A 17,577-nucleotide genomic window follows, 5' to 3' on the forward strand; every position below is an offset into this window, starting at 1 on the left:
TACATATCAATTGGTATTACATATTTATATATATACATATATATGTATGGCATATGTGTATGGTTTACAGGCTGACAGAAAATAAACAACAATTGCATTTAAATTAGTTTAATCAAAAAAATAATAATATAAACAATGTACTATAGATCCAGTAGATCATCTAGTATCTATATATATATATATATATATATATACTAAATATATACACACATATATATATAGTATATATAGTTTGCCCTGATTTCTGTTTGTTTTCTTGCATTCTTTAAGCGTTTCTTCTTTTCAATCTTTCTTTTGTTTTGTTTTCTTTGAGGTATGCACGGCCTTAAAACATTAAGTTTACATATAACAAAATAAAAATACAAATAATACGTATAATATAATTGGAAATAAAAATTACAAAAAAAAAAAAAACTTCTACGACAATTAATTAATTCATAATTAATAATAATAATACAATTTAACATAGGTTTTTGTTTCTTCAATTAAATTAAATTTGCTGCTACAACAATTAGGAATTCTGAATTAAAAAAAAAAAAAAAATTGTATACATATATATTTATATATATATGTGGGTATATATAGCATATTTTATAGTTATAGCTTTTGTTTCTTTTCTTTTCATATGGCAAAGTTTTGTTTTAGTTTTTATAACAGCTGTGCTGAGTGGGCGTGTCTTCAAATGCCGAAGGCTTTCTTTTATCAACTTTTTAAAATTTGTTTGATATTTTTAAAAATTAAAAAATGTGTTTTTTTTTTTGTGTGTGTGTTTGTGTGTTTTTGGAACAACAATTTATTGCTGGAACGCGCAATAAAGATTTGTTAGCAAAAAACTTGTTTGTTTTTTTATATTTAAAATAATGGAATTTGAAAACATGGGAATAAAAGGCTAAATATATATATATATATAAATTTTTTTCCATTTTTGCCTTTTTCATTTTGTATTTTTTTAAAGCGTTTTGCATTTGAAGACCAGCCATCCCCTGAGTAACCCCTCCCCAAATAAAACCCCCCAATCCCCCAACCCCCTGTGCCCTCTATATATATATGCGTATTCAGTTATAAATATGTATATATATATATCCCCCCGTTTCAATACATTTCAATATCCTTTTCAATAATATGAAAGTCCTCCGTGAACTCCTCCTCGTACTCATTCTTAATATCAACAAATTCGTTTTTAATCAAATGATGCTCGCCGCTCAGCAACAGTTGCTGCCGTTGTTGATGCTGCTGTTGCTGCTGCTGTTGCTGCTCAACATCATTATCGTCTTCATCATCGTCTAGCAAACTATCATCGTCAGCAGCAACATCGTCAGCTGTTGTCCTAGCAATGTTGGCTGCTGCAACTGTTGCTGCTGCTGCTGTTTTAGCTGCTGCCGTTGCTGCTTTGGCTGTTGCAGCGGCAGCAGCCGCAGCAGCAGCCGCAGCAGCAACAGCTGCCGCTGCCTTTTTGCCAACAACCCGTGGACGATTGTGCGTCTCGAGATGCTTGCGCAGATGATCCTTGCGACAGAAGCCCTTCTCGCAGATATCGCACATGTGCTGCTTGAGGCCCGTGTGGATGGCCTCCACGTGTCGCCGCAAATCGGTCTTGTGATGGAATTGCTTTGGACAGAGCTCGCACTTGTGCGGCTTATCTTGGGTGCGATGGCGGCCCAGATGCGTGGTATAAACATCCTCGCTTTGGAAACGCTTGCCGCACTTCTGGCACCGATATGGATACTCACCGGAATGGAAGCTCTTGTTGTGCTGCGTGAGGTAACAGTTTTTGGTGAACTCCTTGTCGCACTCCAAGCACTTGATACGACCCGATGGCAATGTGGTCGAGTGTGGCGATGTTGAGCCGATGCTGCTGTTGCGTCGTCGCTTGCTGGGCGGACCACCAACAGTTGTTGTACCTGCTCCTGTTGTTCCTGTTGTTGTTGTTGAGGAAAGTGCAACGGCAGCGCGTCGCTTTTTGGGCAGCACGGCAACAGTTTGTTGCAGCTGCAGCTGATCGAGTTGCTGCTGCTGCTGCTGCTGTTGTTGCTCGAGTTGCTGTTGCTCAATATGTTGCTGTTGTTGCTGTTGTTGCTGCTGCTGCTGCTGCTCGAGTTGCTGCAACTGATATTGCTCGTAGTCGTGCTGTTGCTGCTGTGCTATGAGCGATGCCATATCAAGCTCTAGGGCTGGCGTTGCACGCGAGCTGCTCACTGTGGGCGAATACGGAGTGGGCGTGGCCAACAGCGTTAAAGTTGTATGTTGCTGCTGCTGCTGCTGTTGTTGCTGCTGCTGCTGCTGCTGCTGTTGCGCCTCCTGCTGCGCCTGCAATGCATTCGTTAGCGTATGCACCGGCGGCAAGTCCCCCTCCTGCGGCGAGCGCTGCGCAGCCACCGAATAGGGCGACAGTGGTGCATAGGGCGCAAAGAGCGAGGCAGCCGGCATCAGCTGCAATATCTGGTGGCCGTCGCTGGTCGTGTAGGTGTCGTAGTGGCCCGGCTCGTTACCAATAATAGTGTGATAGCTCATTGTGTGCTCCAGCACCGGCGGCAGCTGCTGATAGCATGGCAGGATGCTGTTGCTGCTGTTGCTGCTGCTGGAGATGTTGCTGTTGCTGTTGTTGGAGATGTTGCTGCTGCTGCTGCTGATGATGTTGCTGCTGTTGTTGCTGCTGCTGGTGATGATGTGCGGCGGTGGTGATGTTGCCGCCGCCGCTGCTGCTGCTGCTGCTGCTGCCGCCCCCACCTGTGTTGCTGTTGCTGCTGAGCTGCTGATGTTGTTGTTGTTGCTGCTGCTGCTGCTGTTGGGCGTATGGCTGCTGGCCGTACTGCTGTTGCTGCTGCTGTTGCTGTCCACCAGCAACAGTTGTTGCGGCTGCAGCGGCTGCGGCAGCGGCGACAGCGGCTGTGGTGCCAGGTAGTGCTGCTGCTGCTGCTGCTGCTGCATAGTGGTGCATTCCATGTCCATATTGATGTGCGTGTGGGTGGTGGGCGTGTGGATGGGCGTGTGGGTGTGCATGGGGATGGGCGTGTGGATGGGCGTGGTGGTAATAGTGACCGGCAGCAACGGCTGCTGCGGCGTGCTGATGCTGCTGCACTGCAGCATATTGCTGTGCTGCTGTTGCATATCCAAAGCCAGCATGTTGTAGTCCATTGTTATAGGCGGCAGCAGCGCTGCCATAGGCGGCGGCGGCAGCAGCGGCTGGGTGCGCGAGAAATCCATTGCCTGCAACAGTTGGTGGTGGTGCGATTGGTGTTGCTGCTCCTGTTCCAGTTGCTGCTGCTGCTGCAGCGGCTGCAGCTGCTGCTGCTGCTGCGGCAGCTGTTGCAGTTGTTGGTGGTGGTGGTAAGTAATAGGCGGCGAGCTGCTGTTGCTGCTGCTGCTGCTGTTGTTGCTGTTGCTGCTGCTGTTGATGGTGGTGCTGGTGGTGGTGATGGTGGTGCTGCTGTTGCTGTTGCTGCTGTGATAGGGCCGCGACAGCAGATAACTGACCTGCTCCTGCTGCTCCAGTGGGTGATGTTGCAGCAAGACGTGTTGCTGCTGCTGCTGCTGTTGGTGCTCCTCCAACTGCTGCTGCTGCTGCTGCTCCTCCTCCTGCTCCTGTTCCATGACCATTGCTGAGTTGCTGCTGTCCTCCATTTGCTCGACTTTTATAGTTGTGGCTATTGTTGTTGTTGTGTTGTTGTTGATTGTTGTTATTTTGTTGTTGTTGTTGTTGTTCAGCAGGCCCCTCATTTGGGAGGACGGCATTTGTGTGTTGTTGTTGTTGTTGATTGGGGCGGAGGGACCTGCTAGCCCGTTTGGGTGACCGTTCAAAACGGAATTGTTGTTGTTGCTGCTGCTGCTGTTGTTGCTGCTGCTGCTGTTGTTGTTGCTATTAGCATGCTGTGGTGAAGCGTTTGTCGTCGATTGCACTTGTTGCTGCTGCTGCTGCTGCTGGATATTGTAATGGCCATGATAGTGGGCGTGGCCATTGGCATAACCATTGCTGGCAATCAATTGCTGCTGCTGCTGCTGCTGCTGAGCGGTGGGCGACGGCGAGGCCGAATACTGCGACATGGCGGCGCCCACCTGCACGCCCGTCGCCCCACAAACACCGCCACCGCCTCCTCCATAGTCCGGCGGACTTCTGGGCGGCTCCGCTGCTGGCGGTTCCTGTGTAGCTGCTGCAGCTGCTGCTGCTGCTGCCGCCGCTGCCGCTGCTGCTGCGGCCGCTGCTGCCGCATTGCCGCGTCGACTGGTCTTCGTAACGGGATCACGTGCAGGATGATGATGCGCTGATATGGGCAACGTTGCCGGATCCGGCTGCCCGCTCGACTTCACCGCATTCTTGTGCAGCGTCGTATTGTAGTGGCGCTTCAGGTGGCCCGAGCTGGTGAACCACTTGTTACACGCGGTGCAATTGTAGGTCTTCGGGCGACGCGCCTCGTTCGACTTCCAGGTGGCCGCCTTGGCCGTGAGGCTATTCGCCGGCAGTACCGAACTTGAGCTGGGCGGCTCGAAGCCACGGTATGCGGTGCCAGCGTTGCCACCCACGGCATTGCCATCCGTTGTTGTGGTGCTCGGAAACTCGGCCGGGCTGGTGGTCACCTCGGCTGCCGTCGGATCGAACGATTTGTCCACATAATGCTGCGAGTCGGCATATTCGGATTTGATCAATGCATACTCCTGCTTCACCACCGTCGATGGGTGATACGGCGACTGTTTGGGCGAGCCGTAGTAGTGCGGCGATTTCTCCAGCAGCGGCTGCATATAGGCGGGCAGACCCTCGGTGGGCGTGGCCTGTTGCTCCCAACTGTGGAGCGCACGTTGCTGCATCGATTGCATCGAATGCAATGGATCGGGCAATGCCAATGGCAGGCCGGCAACCACAGCGTCGTGTTGATGGAGCTGCTGATGCTGCTGCTGCGGATGTTGTTGTTGCTGCTGTTGGAGGTGGTGGTGATGGTGATGGTGCTGTTGCTGCTGCTGTTGTTGCTGTTGCAGCAATTGCTGGTGATAGACCATCTTCTGGGAGTCCAAGTCGAGCAGCTCACCGCTGGCTGCCGCCGCTGCTGCTGCTGCCGCGGCCACCGCTGTTGGCGTCGGCATCGGCATCTCCTCCTTGATGTAGGGCGAGCTGGCATAGCCGCTGCTTCCGTATGGCGATTCTCCGTGCACGTTGGCAATGTGTTCCTGCAATTCCGATTCGTTAGTGTTCAAGATGCCGCACTTTTTGCACTGCAACTTGCAGCCGCCTCCCGGCGAACTGGGCGTGGCACTGCTCAGCTGCAGATGCGATGAGGTGGAGGTGGGACTGCTGCTGCTAACGACGCGCGGACTCATCGCAGCAACAGATGCTGCTGTTGTCGTTACTGCGGCCGCCGGTGTTGCTGTGGCATCGTCGACGGCAGCAACAGTTGCTGCCGCCACAGCCGTTGGCAGCACCGACGTTGGCTGCTGCAAATACGGATGATAGCGCACCGCCGAGGCTTTACTGTAGTCCACATAGGCGCCGCCATAGTCAGCCGCGCTCTGCTGTTGTTGCTGCTGCTGTTGCTGATAGAATTGCTCGTAGCTGTTGATGTAGCTGCTGGCCGCGTAACTCTGCTGCTGCTGCTGTTGCTGCTGCATATCGCTGGCGTAGAGGCCGCCGTAGAGCTGCTGCTGTGGTGGTTGCTGTTGCTGTTGCGCTGCTGCTGCGTACATGTGATGCGTTGCATATGGCTGATGCGTTATCCCCGACGCCTGCTGCTGCTGCTGTTGTTGCTGTTGCTGTTGCTGCTGTGCGTCCACTGACATCAGCGATTGTTGCTGTGTTGTTGGCTGCGGCGTGCCTGGCTGATTATCGCTGGAGTCCGCGGCGGCGCTGATTGTTGCATTCGCATTCGGCGTTGCTGGCGCACTACCTCCAGCAACAGTTGCTGCCGATGCAGTTGTTGTGGCTGTTGCTGCGGCCACTGCTGCAGTTGTTGCTGCTGCTGCTGCAGTTGCTGCTGTGCCGCCTCCGCCGCCGCTATCAGTTGGGCCGCTACTGCTGCTGCTGCTGCTAGCAGCGAGCGCCTCTGCCGCGTGCAGTGGCGGCATTTCACTTTTTATGCTCGCCATTAAACGTCGGCGTTGGCGTTTGCGTCGGCGTTGGCGTCGCGCTGCTGCTCATGTGGCTTGCTTCTTAATTGTTGCTGTTGTTCTAGTTGCTGCTTCGACAGCTGCTTAAGATGTTTTTTTTTTTTTTTGTGTGTGAGGTTTTTTTTAATAATTTATTGTTGTTGCTGTTGTTTTTAATATTCGTTGGCTGCTTTGCCGTTCGTTTTGGTTTTCTTTTTTGTATTTGTATTTGTATTTGTACTGCAAAAATAAATTTTAAATTTTAATTTACAAATTTTTACAAAACAGACACATATGTACATATATATAGACTAGTCACATGCACATGCACTACTTGAGTTCTCAGATAACGGTTCTGGCTCGAAGAGCACAGCAAGGTGCAAAAGAGAATGAAAGAGACTTTAAAAAAACGATCACTTAATATCAGCAACAGCAGCAGAGCTCTACGCAGCCGCAGCTTCTGTTACTTTGCTTTGCACTGTTCATCGAGAAAAAAAAATAGCAAAAAAAAAAAAACAAATACAAGCATCCAAAATGTGCTGAGATTCTCTTTTAACATTTGCATTTGCTTTAGCAGCTGTTAAATCTGATCTTAACAGTGTGCTCTCTTCTAGGCATGCAGTTGCGACTGCGTTGGCTGTTGCTGCTGCTGCTGTTGTAGCTTTCACATTTCTTTATGTTCATAGTGTTCGTATAGTTTTGCATTCACACACACACACATACACTTGTAAAAAAAAAATGGCAGTATACGTATATATATGCATATATATTTAGAAATATATACAGCTACATAACAATTATGAATTTGATTGGCAAAGACGATGATGATGATGGACAGTTGGTCATCATGATCGCCATCTTCGCCGCTGATATTGTTGGTGCTGCTATTATTATTGTTGTTGCTGTTGTTGTTGTTGATGTTGGCTTTGCTTACTTATCTGCGCCTTCGCTTTGTGCAGTTTTTGTGTTTAGCGGCTTGCTGATCTCTCTCTCTCTCTCTCTTCTCCTTCTCTTATTCTGCTTCACCGAAACACAAAACAACTGAAGAATAATAACATAAAAAAAAGACCGAAACGAAGAACTTGAAGATTTGCTGGGATGTTGATTTTTTTGTATTTTTTCTCTTTACTTTTTGAATTTAGAATTTTGATTTTGCGAGCGCGAAAGAGTTTCGGTTCGCTTTCGTCTGCTGTTCGCCGGTTAGTTCTTTCTTTGATCGTTGCCTTTTAGCATTTGGTTATTCGTTTTCATTCTTTTGGTTACATTACATTTTGTTCACTCCATGATCACTTGAGAATTTCCGTAAGATTTGTTTTTTTTTTTTTTTAACTGCAGTTGAACAGAAAAAAATGTTTACGAACACAATGGAAAAACAATACAAAACGCGTCAATTATTTGATTAACTTTTTATCAGTGTTTTTTCTTTCTTTTTTTTCTCGTTTTTCTTTAAGTCCGAAATAGTTTTTTTTGCCGAAAAGTGTTGCCAAAAATTTGTTGTTGATTTTTGCCGTATGTTATATTTTTTTAATATTTATTTTACATGTACAAAGAAAATGAAACAAAAAAGGGCGCTAAAAGCTAAAATAGCCGCTCCACTCCGTTCACACGCTTCGTCGCTTATTCGCTCGTGTCCTTCTTTCTGCTACGGCGTTCCAAATACAAATGACGGAACGGAATTGTGTTTCCAAATACAAATGACCGACGTGCATGCGGCATTCTGGCAGCAGCAGCGGCAGCAGCAGCAGCAGCAACAGCAGCAGCCGCAGCAGCAGCAAATACTTACGCACACACGCACACATATGCGCACATAACAGAAGTAGCAGCAGCCGCAGCAGAAGCGCAGTCGCTGCTGGGCTGGCGTGCGTGTGCGCTAGTGTTTGTGTGTGTGTGTGTGTGAGTGTGAGTGTGCGTGCGCTATGTACAGCAACGACGGCGACACAACAGCAGCAGCGGCAGCGCTTATGTGCCGTGCGTTTTGTGTTTTCGCTGACTTCGCCGTCGCTGCTTTCGCTGTCTCTTTCTGTTGCTGCATTTGTTTTTGCTTTGCCAACGCTGGCGCTGTTTTTGCATTTTGCTGTTGTTGTTTTCTTTCGACCTTTTTTTTTGCATTTGATTTGCTTTTATTATTTATTTACTTTGCTTTACGAAGGCAATTTGGCCATTTCTTTGTGATGATGCGGCCCCAAAAACCGTATTCAAGCCCGACTTGGAGTAACTAGCCCATTGTAACTCCGCTTGTAGACCAGGCAGGCAACTGAAACAAATTGTTTTGGCTTGGTTTTGATTAGTTTTGTAATTCCGAAGTGATTCGATGTCTGAGTTTGTAACAATCAATTCAAGAATTGCAAAAAGAACTACAAAAAAGAAAACAAGAAAAGAAAAGTTCAACAACAGCTGTTTCGATTGTTTCGCAGGCGGTTCGATCTGATTAAATTGGTCAGCTTTATTAGGCCACATTCTTGCTCTATTAGCCAGATTGACTCACGCTTTGGCTCTGATGAGGAATCGCATACACGTTCGCCTCACACTTTTAGCCTAGTTTCGGTTGTTTCTACCTTTGTTGTTGTTGTTGGGTCTCGTAAAACTTGTCAACGCTTTAAAATTAATAAACTCAACTTTTATGCAGAGCATAAAAAATACATATAAATTTATACACACATTCATGCAAGTAAAAAGCCAAAGCGAAAAACTAAAAATAGATGTGCGAAGGGTTCGAGCTCGATTTTTTTTTTTTGTCTTTTTCATTTTTTTCTGGGCTGGGACGAATGAAAATGCCCAAAAGTATTTAAAAATCTCGTAAGCCAAATGCCAGCTAATGGGGCTCAGCTACAGATACAGCTACATACACACACATACATACATCCATCCATACACTCTCTCACTCTTTCTCTCTTTGCCTTTGGGCTGCGTGGGCCTTGAGGAAGAGTTGAGAGCGTGGAAGGCACGCCGAAAATTTACATACATGATTGTCATAAAAAATCAGCAAGCAAATTGTCAAATCCCTAAACTGACAATAAAACAATAAAGAAGACGACGCTGAAGACGTCGACGCACAGCGAAGAGGAAGAACCAAAAAGTGGGCAACGCAACAACAACAAAAATATATGTATGTATGTATATGAAAACAAGCTTTACAAATCTCTGCATGCGTTAGTGTGTGTGTGTGCGCGCTTTGTATACAGTGTGTAGAAACTAAGAGCAACTGTCGAGGGTCAAAGGATGTTCGCGCGACATTTTATTATTTATTTAAGAAGGAAGCACCATTTAAATGAAGGCAATTCGCAAGGACTTCGAATCATGCACTCTATGTCGTATATATACATATGTATATATACAAATATCAGAAAAAGTAATATTCGGACTACAGGACTAGAGTCCTACTAATGTTAATTAAAATGTTGCATTCGATCGCGAGTGCTCACTGTATGCGTATCAATAGAAACGCGGGCAAGGCCATGTAGCCGCAAGCAGCAGCAAAAAAGTTTGTAGAAAAGCAGACAGCAATGACAGGAGCAGCGCAGCGGCAGTGCGTAAAAGGGAGCCGAAAGCTACGTGAGTAACATGTGCGTGAGTGTATGCGTGTGTGTGAGGGGTGGGTGATCTTAGGGCCTCTCTCTTAGACAGCTGATGCGGCAAGCGCGCTGCTGCAGCCGGCTCAAGTGTGTGCAGCGGGATTAGGCTGTTTTATGGCGCATTTATGACACGCAACAGTTGCTGGCGCAGGCGCAGGTAGAGCCGCCTAACTCAACTCTAATTACAAGGTGCATGCATGTGCGTGTGTGTGTGTGTGTGTTTGTGTCGGTGCAGAGGTCTTGCGTGTCAGCGTCAATCACAGCGTAGCTAGTCCTTAATGCGTGTCCAGTGTCCAGCTCTCTTTCTCTCCCACTCTCTGCGTGCATGCGTGTGTGTGTGCATGCCAGTTAATGACTTTTTAATTGAGAGCGTACAGCTGTCATTGTCAGCGCCGTTACTTTTTAATTACGAGAGAGTGAGAGAGCAAGAATGACTGCGAGGGCGCCAGCGGGTGTGAGAACAAACAAACAAAACCTTAAGCCGACGTATCGCCCAGCTTCAGACTTCAGCTTGAGCTTCGTCTTCGGCTTTTGGTTGTCTCTCGGCTTCGGCTTATGTAATGCGAGCGCCACTCCGACGAGCCGTTAGCGCCGCCGCTGGCGTCGTCGTCGCCGTTGCCGTTGCCGTTGTCGTTGCTAGCATCGCCGGCGTTGGCGACGTTGCTAAGCATATTGCGCTGCCCATGACTCACGCTAGCATTGGCTCAGGGCCAACGCCGTTGGCGAACCCTCCTCCCCCTCTCCTCTGGCTTTTGCTCTTTTGGCGCTGCGGCGTTACGGCTGCGCCGTTTGTTGTGGTTTCGCTGCGCGTCTGCGCCGTTTGTTGTTGTTTTCTTTACTTTATTATTTCTTTTCCTTTCTTACGTTTTTTTTTTTTTTGCTAAAGCCGGCTTGGAGTTTACTCTGCTGTTGTTGTTTTTCTCTTTTATTGTTGGTGTTGGCATTTTGGTGTTGACTTTGCGGCACCGTCAATGTATATATGTATGTAGATACATACATACATAAATATACACATATGTATATACATGCACACATATATACATACATATGTATGTGTGTACATGCATGTATGCCAAATTATACATATGTACATGTGTATTTACATACCTACATACATACATGTAAAATATGAATATTCGCCGTTTCTGTTTGTGGGTTCGTCACATTGAATCTCTGCTGTTGCCTTGCAACCTTCTTGTCATTTGCACAAAGAAACTCGTGGCATTTATAGTAATTAGTGCAGCAGATTTACGACGCTCTTAAACGACGGCCTCTCTTAAGCTCCATACTCAATTAGGTATAATGTTAGAAGAGTGCAGCTGCAGCTGTAGGGTCCGCTTGAAGCCCGTAGCAATTCCACATATTCCTGAGCTATTTGTCGAAACAGTTGACAAATGAAATTCCTTAAAGTTAACTCAATTACTCATGTATTTAAATAATGTCCATGCATACATTGTATGTGCATGTATTTGCTTGCGTACATATGTACATATGTATGTATGTGTGTCTGTGTACTGTGTACTGTCTGTTTTCTATGTACTCATGAGCCAAACATCTCATGTAAGATCTATTTGCACTTCACACGACGACAATTGTCAACTACACAGCGAGAATTCGTACTGTCCATAGAGCAGCGTTTTAACACTGAGAGAAAAGCAGTAAGCGGGTGCCAGACTGAAGTGATCAATAATATGAAAACAGGAACATACACACATATCAATAAAGTACAGACTATATGGTAGTATTTGAATGTAAACAATTTATAATTTCTTGTTTGCTTTTTTCTTTCTACGCATTTTCGTTCAGTGTGTGGCTTGTTGTTATTGCTGGATTGTTTTGGCTCTGAGCCGATGTTTTCGTTTGCACAATCTCGCCTCTTGGTTTCTGTTATTCTTTCTTCCTCTGCGTCTGCGTCTGATTCTTCTTCTTTTTTTTATTCTCCTTGTGTTGGTGCATATGTGTGTGTGCGAGTGTTTTTTCATCGTTTTCTGTGGCTTATTGTTGTTTTAACACTTCTCCGGCGTTTCAACTGCGTCTCATTCCACGTTCCTCATTTGCATATATCGAGAGATTTGCTAAGATTTTGTCTGGGATCAGTGTTGGCTAGCAAAAGCTGATCCCAAGCGAAACAGATGCCTCTAAGCTGCTGATCCCAGCCATTGCGCTCAGTTGGATTGGGGGTGACATGCGAGAAAACTCACGCACGCAAGCCCATGGACACACATGCATACATACATACATGCATACATGTATGTATATGTATATATGTATATATTTATGTACGCATGTATGACTCGCATGTGTGGCATACAAAGGAACTAAGCCAAACCAAAACAACAAAATGTACGACAAATGCTGCTCAATCATAATTGAAAGCAACAGCAATAATAACAGCAGCCACAGTAGAGGCAGCGGCAGCAGACGAAAAACAACAAAGCGCAGAGACAGAAAAAACAGCAGATGCACAACGCACAAAAATGCCAACACACGCACGCACACACACACACATACACACAAGGGGCAGGAATTGAATTTTAAAGGAATTCAATTTGAAATGCAAACAATGCAGCAGCGACACACATGCACACTCACACACATACACACACGCACGCTAAACATGCCAACGCATTGCGCGCCAACTGCAACAAAATGGCAATGAAACGTCGGTGTGAGAGCAACAACTGCCAAGTGAGCAATGCACACGAACAATAGAACGCTACGCTAGGGAGAGGCACATGCAAAGACACAGGCAGCGGCAGCGGCAGCGGCATCGGCAGAGGGAGAGGGAGAGGGAGAGAGCGTGCGTAAATGTGGGGTGTTGTGTAAAATGGCTGGCTAAAAATTGTGCAGTCGCTGTCGCTGTTGTCGTCGCCGGCGTCGCTGTCGCTGTCTGCATGAGCAGATACGCTGCCCCGCTGTTAGCGAGCCCGTTGTGCGTGTCTAATTTGCAGTGCTTGTTGTTGTAATTGTTGCTGGCATTTTGCAAATGCAATGCATGTGCAACACGTGTGACACACAGACACGCACAACATCGCTATTTCGTGCATACATATACATATATACAAATACATGTGTGGGCCCCCTGTGTGTGCTCTAATTTTGCTTATGTTAGCAGCTTGGTTTTATTTCTATGCTTATACATTTTTTTGCTCTCTTTCTTTGTTCCTTATGTCATGTTGTTCTTTCGGTTTGCCTTTGGCACATTTTTATGAATCAAGCGTTGTGCGAACGTAAACAAACCCGCCCTCAATCGAAAGGCGGCGACGAGCAACATGTTGCTGCATTCGCCAGTGGGCAACAAGTGCATTTGCATTTGCTATTGGGTTTGTCTTTACTTTTGCCTTTGCTTTTGCTTTTGCTCTTGCGTTGCTTTTACAGGCAGCCATATTTGCTTAAGTTCGCTCTTTAATTAATGCTTGTGCTGCGCTCTCTGATTAGTTTATGCTCTATTTTCTTGTTGTTGTTGCTGCTTCTGCTGTTGCTACCCAAAAAGTAGGCAGCAAAAAGCAAGCGAAATTAATGTGAATTGTTGTTGTTGCTATTAAGCGGCGGGCTGGGGGCGTTTGTTAATGGAATGGCCGACACTTGTCAAAACTTGACTGCCATTTGTTGTCTAACTGTACTTTTGTTAAGCTCTCACACACACGGCACACAGATTGGCCACACACACACACATGCGCCAACTTTTAATCATTAAAAATTGTAACTGTTATTAATATTTAAGGCTTTACATAAACAGCACACACACACACACACACACATGCGCATGGCCGTTGGGCAACTAACCATGTCCCTGTTTTATGTGTGTACATACATTCATATAAGTACATGTATACACACATACATACATATGTATGTATACATTCTCACATAAAGCTTAATTGCAAGCCATCCTGACCGCTCTGCCCACCCCCTCCCCCTCCCACTCTCACCGTCTCTCACTCTCGCTCTCGCTCACTCCTACCACCAGCTCCTTCTCTAACGGTGCTCTGCTTCCTCTTGCTCTGCTCACTCTAAAATATCCAAGCGCCAATTTAAATTTAATATCGACGCACACACACGCACACATGAATGAGAGCCACCACCACATTACACACACACACACACACACACGCACAAACACAAGCAGAGAGCGGTCTGCTGCTTTCTCGTTTCTCGCTAGGCGTTTCTCGTAAATCTATTTGGCACATTCATGCATAAAGTATTTAGTATCTTTGAGATACCTTTTTAACCGCATGCCAACTACACACACACGCACCCCCACCCACACACTCGCACACACACATACATGTCCAGGCCGGATGACAGCGCAAAGTTCAGATGGCAGCCAACCAAAAGCGCGGACAACGGCAAAAAGATGAGCGCCAAACGTCGACAGCGGCTGCGGCTGCAGCAGCGACGGTTCGCGGCCAAACGTCCAACACTTTCGCTTGCCAATGGCCAACGGCATTCATGTGTGTGTGTGCTTGTGTGTGCGAATGTGTGTGTGTTGCGCTTGGGCAAAATAAATTAATTTCAAATGTAAAGCTGCGAGCATGCAAAGTGCCAGCGCACACAGCAAATACAATTTGAACTACTCAATGCACACACACACACACACTCACACCCCCACACACATACACATACACGTGCACGTACACACAGTAAGACTTCGGCCAATACAATAGCAGACAGCGGGGGGCATGCAAATAGGAACTGGCAGCAGGCAGCAGGCAGCGGGCAATCTCAACAAAAAGTGACTAAAAATGAATTGGATAAAAAGCCAAATTCGATTCGATTCGATTAAAATTGAAAGTTAATCGATAAGAAAGAAAAGAAAGAATATAATAGTAGTATCTAGCTAGTAGATCGTAGTAGAAAATAGTACATAGTACTTTGCTATCTACTACTACAATCGACTACTACTATCAACTACTACTATCTACTACTACTATCAACTACTACTATCTACTACTTCTATCTACTACTACTACTATCTACTACTACTATCTACTACTACTACTATCTACTACTACCATTTACTACTTCTATCTAATATTATTATCTTTTACTACTATCTACTACTTCTATCTACTACTACTATCTACTAGTAATGTCTACTACTACTACTACTATCTACTAGTACTGTCTACTACTACTACTATCTACTAGTACTGTCTACTACTACTACTATCTACTAGTACTGTCTACTACTACTACTATCTACTCTACTATTTACTACTACTATCTACTACTACGATCTACTACGACTATCTACTACTACTATCTACTGCTACTATCTCCTACGACTATCTACTAGTACTGTCTACTACGACTATCTACTACTTCTATCTACTGCTACTATCTACTACTTCTATCTACTGCTACAATCTACTACTACTATCTACTAGTACTGTCTACTACTAATATCTACTACGACTATCTACTACTTCTATCTACTGCTACTATCTACTACTTCTAGCTACTATCTACTACTATTATTACAGCTACCTGCTACTACTATCTACTACTACTACGACTAGTGCTCTATTTACTACTACTATCTATGTTATCGTAGTCTCTTGATATTCCAGTTGATCCATCTATCGATCGGTCTATATCCCACTGTACTTTAAGTTTTGTCAAGATAGACTCAAGTCATAAATTGGCCGATTTGATCAAGAGCCATAGTCTATAGATTTAAACTTTTTCAAACTTCTATAAATACCCGTTAAGAGGGATCTATAAATACATTTGCGATTTATCGATTTGAGCTCGATTAATATGCATTGGATGTACGACGTTCGATTGGCTAGGAGGATTTCAAAGATTTGTGTCTAGATTTTTAGCTTGTAATTGAATAGCAAAACATTTTTTCTTGGGGCATGTTGGATGCAGCTTGTGGCATGCAACACGAAGCCGATGGTCAGATAGGAAAGGATATAAACCTTTTTGAAGTACGAGCTACCTGTTTAAATATAGAGGACAGGCGGAAATTATGCGAATAGCATTTGAAATGGGAGAGAGGTAGGCAGAGCGGAGGATGCCGATGGAGAGGGAGGGTGAGTATATGAGGGGGTTGTAATCTGTTTGGCTTGTCTTAAATGAAAGTTGTAAGTACGGGGCGGGCGCGCAGAAGCCAAAATGTGCGGCTCGTGCGTTTAGTTTTTGGCCAATGGACGCAGCAACATGAGCCGCCCATCGATAAGGCCTACACATTCGCACACGCACACACACACGCACACACACACATATACAGAGTAACTCGCAAAGGGATAATTTACGAAATTTGAATCTTAGAAAATGTTAAAAGCATTTCGCTTGCTCTCGCTCTATATATACAATATATATACATATACATATGTATATGTATGTATGTATGTATGCGTGTGTGTGTGTGTGTGTGTGTGTGACTGCGCATGTATTTCAAAATTGCAAAATGTCTACATGGACATTCAAAGTCAGCAGCAGCAGCCGTCCGTTCGTCCCTTTCCACAAACTCCCTCCCCCACACACACACACACACACACAAACGCACACGCTTGCTTAAATCTCCTCTACTCCCGCCACCCAGCCAGGCCTGTCCATCGTCTACACACACATGGAGCTCACACACACACTCACACACACACACACACACTCGTACATCTTGCGTCCTTGCTCAAGCTCATTTGTACGGCGCGTCGTCTGGGCTGACAGTCGCAGCCGCAGCTACCCCTTGCCCCCGCCTACCCCGCCTCCTCTGAACCACCCTCTTAGCCCCTTTAGGAAATATGCATACGTAACGGCCAGCTTGGCTGACAGTGGGCGTTGGGAGTTGGGGTTTTTTGGACGATAGACGAAGCTGGGCCACATTTGGCTTCCTGTTTGTCCCCACACACACACACACACACACACACACGCACGCACATTGCGTTGAGCTGTTTTGAATGTGTGACAGCCGCCTCTACAGCCACGCCCACACTGAGGGCGTACTTTCTTTGTTGCTGCTGCTGTTGTATTGTTGTTGTTGTTGTTGCCGCTGGCTTTGGCAAGTTTCCTTGCCCAATTTTCATTTTCATGTCTCGCTTTCGAAAATGTAAACTCATCATAAGTGGACCAGAGTGCCTGTGCCTGTCGTGTGTGTGTGTGTGTGCGTGTGTGGACTAACGCAGACGTCGTCATTGGCATCGTGTGTGCGTGAGAGAGGTAAGAAGAGCGAGAGAGAGAGAGAGAGAGAGAGCGAAAGAGAGAGAGGGAGAGAGTAGAATGGGACGTCGCAAGTGTTGTGAATGGACATACAAGGCTGGGCGCTGTCTGCCCTGGCTGGAAGGGGCAACGGGCAGTGGGGCAGTGGGGGCAGGCTCTTAACGGAACGGATTTTACAATCTGCTGCATATGTATATATATATATATATATATATATATATTATATATAATATGTGTGTGTGTGTGTGCGAGGGCTGCACGATAACAGAAGTCGAATAGAAATTTTGTAGCTAATTAAAAATCATTTGTAGTTCGTATAACAGCCGCTGTTGTGCAGTAGAAAGAAAAATGTTATGTTATGTTAACATTCAGTTGTTTGAGTTCAAGTTGACTGTTAAATATGTACAGCAGCTGTGATGCTAATAACAGGAACGTACAAACAATAGCAGCTGACAGGTAGCCTTTTCTCTTAAATGTAAGTTAACATATGTTAGAGGCAACTTACATTAAAGTAATCAAAGATGTTAAGTTAAGCTAAATTAAATTATGTTAAGTATGTTATAGTTAAGTTATTTAAATATATTAAGTTGTTACAGTTTGGCTAACAATAGCTATGTTAAAGTAGTGCTGTTAACTGAAACTTATATAATAATGACCACAAGCTTCAATGCATATGATAAGTTAATGATGTATCGATTTTTTGTATTGCTTTGAGACTCAACGATTACGAAACGCAATGTTATTTGAAAAATGTTATCAAAAATGTTAA

General features: G+C 45.4%; 1 protein-coding gene across 1 annotated transcript; it reads right to left on the reverse strand.

Moving 5' to 3' along the window:
* Window positions 1-765: 765 nt before the first annotated feature.
* On the reverse strand, window positions 766-6,244 carry LOC6583750 (AF4/FMR2 family member lilli). Its single transcript, XM_044008167.1, has 3 exons — window positions 3,373-6,244; window positions 2,794-3,315; window positions 766-2,760 (listed from the first exon to the last, which is right to left on the reverse strand). The coding sequence occupies exons 1-3, from the start codon at window positions 6,067-6,069 to the stop codon at window positions 1,093-1,095; spliced, it is 4,887 nt and encodes a 1,628-aa protein (XP_043864102.1). The 5' UTR covers window positions 6,070-6,244; the 3' UTR covers window positions 766-1,092.
* Window positions 6,245-17,577: the final 11,333 nt, after the last annotated feature.

The sequence above is a fragment of the Drosophila mojavensis genome, unplaced genomic scaffold, assembly GCF_018153725.1.
Source record: "Drosophila mojavensis isolate 15081-1352.22 unplaced genomic scaffold, ASM1815372v1 contig_136, whole genome shotgun sequence".
Classification (NCBI taxonomy): Eukaryota; Metazoa; Arthropoda; class Insecta; order Diptera; family Drosophilidae; genus Drosophila; species Drosophila mojavensis.

Excerpts from the sequence above, each read along its gene's own strand:
- LOC6583750 (XM_044008167.1), bottom strand. The coding sequence starts at position 6,069 with ATGGCGAGCATAAAAAGTGAAATGCCGCCACTGCACGCGGCAGAGGCG. Across the intron at positions 3,316-3,372 it reads ACAGCAGCAGCAACAGCAAC|CAACTGCAACAGCTGCCGCA; the intron begins AACAGCAGCAGC and ends CACCACCACCAA. Across the intron at positions 2,761-2,793 it reads GCAGTACGGCCAGCAGCCAT|AACATCAGCAGCTCAGCAGC; the intron begins ACGCCCAACAGC and ends AGCAACAACAAC.